We start from the raw sequence: 1,213 nt of genomic DNA, 5'->3' as shown, positions 1-1,213 counted from the left end.
TGATAATTTGATAATAATTTGATAAATAAAAATTGAATGAACCTTCCGATTTTCGAGTTTCAATCATCACATACTTGTCACATACAATAAATTGTCTTACCCAATATGCAATAAACAAGAAATCTTTCCTTACCTTATCATTTTCCAGCCGGGTTTCCAAAATCTTATTGATTTTCCTCGAAAGGGGATTGTTTTGTGGTCTTTCCCCGTTGGCATTTTCGGCTGCTGCTTGCGTGTCACCTCCCATCTTTGTTTACATCTGTACCTGAGAAGTATTTCAGGTTTGTGTAATGTCGTATTAAGGATTTGATATTTTATCTATTTATTTCATATATTTTCATTAAACTTATTTATAATATATGTGTTTATTTTCTATATCAATTTATGTTTCTTTCTCTATTATATCTTATGTAAAAATTTGAAAGTTTGGAATTATTGATAAGTTCACCCGTATTTATTGATTCCGGCCGGATAGAAGATTGACACTTCTTTGGTCATATTTTAATTCTTATCATATCATCATGTAGCTAAATCATGAATTATTACACTTATTTAAGATATTATTTTTATGTTGATTAACATATTTTTACTCACCATTATCACTGTCATTATTACGATCATCATTATCATTACTATCCCCATCGTCATATTCATTATTTTTAATATTGTTTTCAATATTTTTGTTATTATTATTATCATTGTTATCCTTATCATATTATTATCATTATCATTCTTGATGTACTTATCATTATCATTATCGTTATCTTCATCATCACTGTCATCATTATTTTCATTATTCACATTATTTTACGATTATCATTTTATCTTTCTGTTATCATCATTTATCACTATCATTATTATCATTATATCGTTATTGTTCTTGTTTTTGTTATTTTTGTTTTTAGTATTCTTATGATAACAATTACTATAATTACTATCATTCTTATTATGATTAGTATTATCCTTATTGTCATTACATTTCTTATTATTCCCATTGCTATTATTATCATCATCAACTATAATTATCATTATCATTATCATCATTATCATTATCATCACTATTATTATCATTATCACTATTATCGTTATCTTTATCATTGTTAATATTATTATTGTTATCATTATCCCCATTATCTTTTTTATTATCATTATCGCTATCATCATTACAGTCATTGTAATTATTATGACTACTGTCATTATTATGATTACTATT

The 1,213-nt window shown here is 24.9% G+C and overlaps 1 protein-coding gene across 2 annotated transcripts in view; it reads right to left on the bottom strand.

The window, feature by feature from the left end:
• The window catches only part of Cog6 (conserved oligomeric Golgi complex subunit 6), an 11,054-nt gene extending 10,782 nt beyond the window's left edge, over window positions 1–272 (bottom strand). For both annotated transcript variants that reach the window (XM_043018733.2, XM_043018734.2), the window contains exon 1: window positions 134–272. In XM_043018733.2, coding sequence (XP_042874667.2) covers window positions 134–247 — 114 coding nt within the window. In that variant the 5' untranslated portion in view covers window positions 248–272. The remainder of the gene's footprint in view (window positions 1–133) is intronic.
• Between the last annotated feature and the right edge of the window lie 941 nt (window positions 273–1,213).

Source organism: Penaeus japonicus, unplaced genomic scaffold (genome assembly GCF_977035675.1).
Source record: "Penaeus japonicus unplaced genomic scaffold, GWHDUDI00000001_assembly GWHDUDI00000030, whole genome shotgun sequence".
NCBI lineage: Eukaryota > Metazoa > Arthropoda > Malacostraca > Decapoda > Penaeidae > Penaeus > Penaeus japonicus.
The sequence above is the reverse complement of the archived record's forward strand: the minus strand, read 5'-3'. Positions and strand labels throughout refer to the sequence as shown.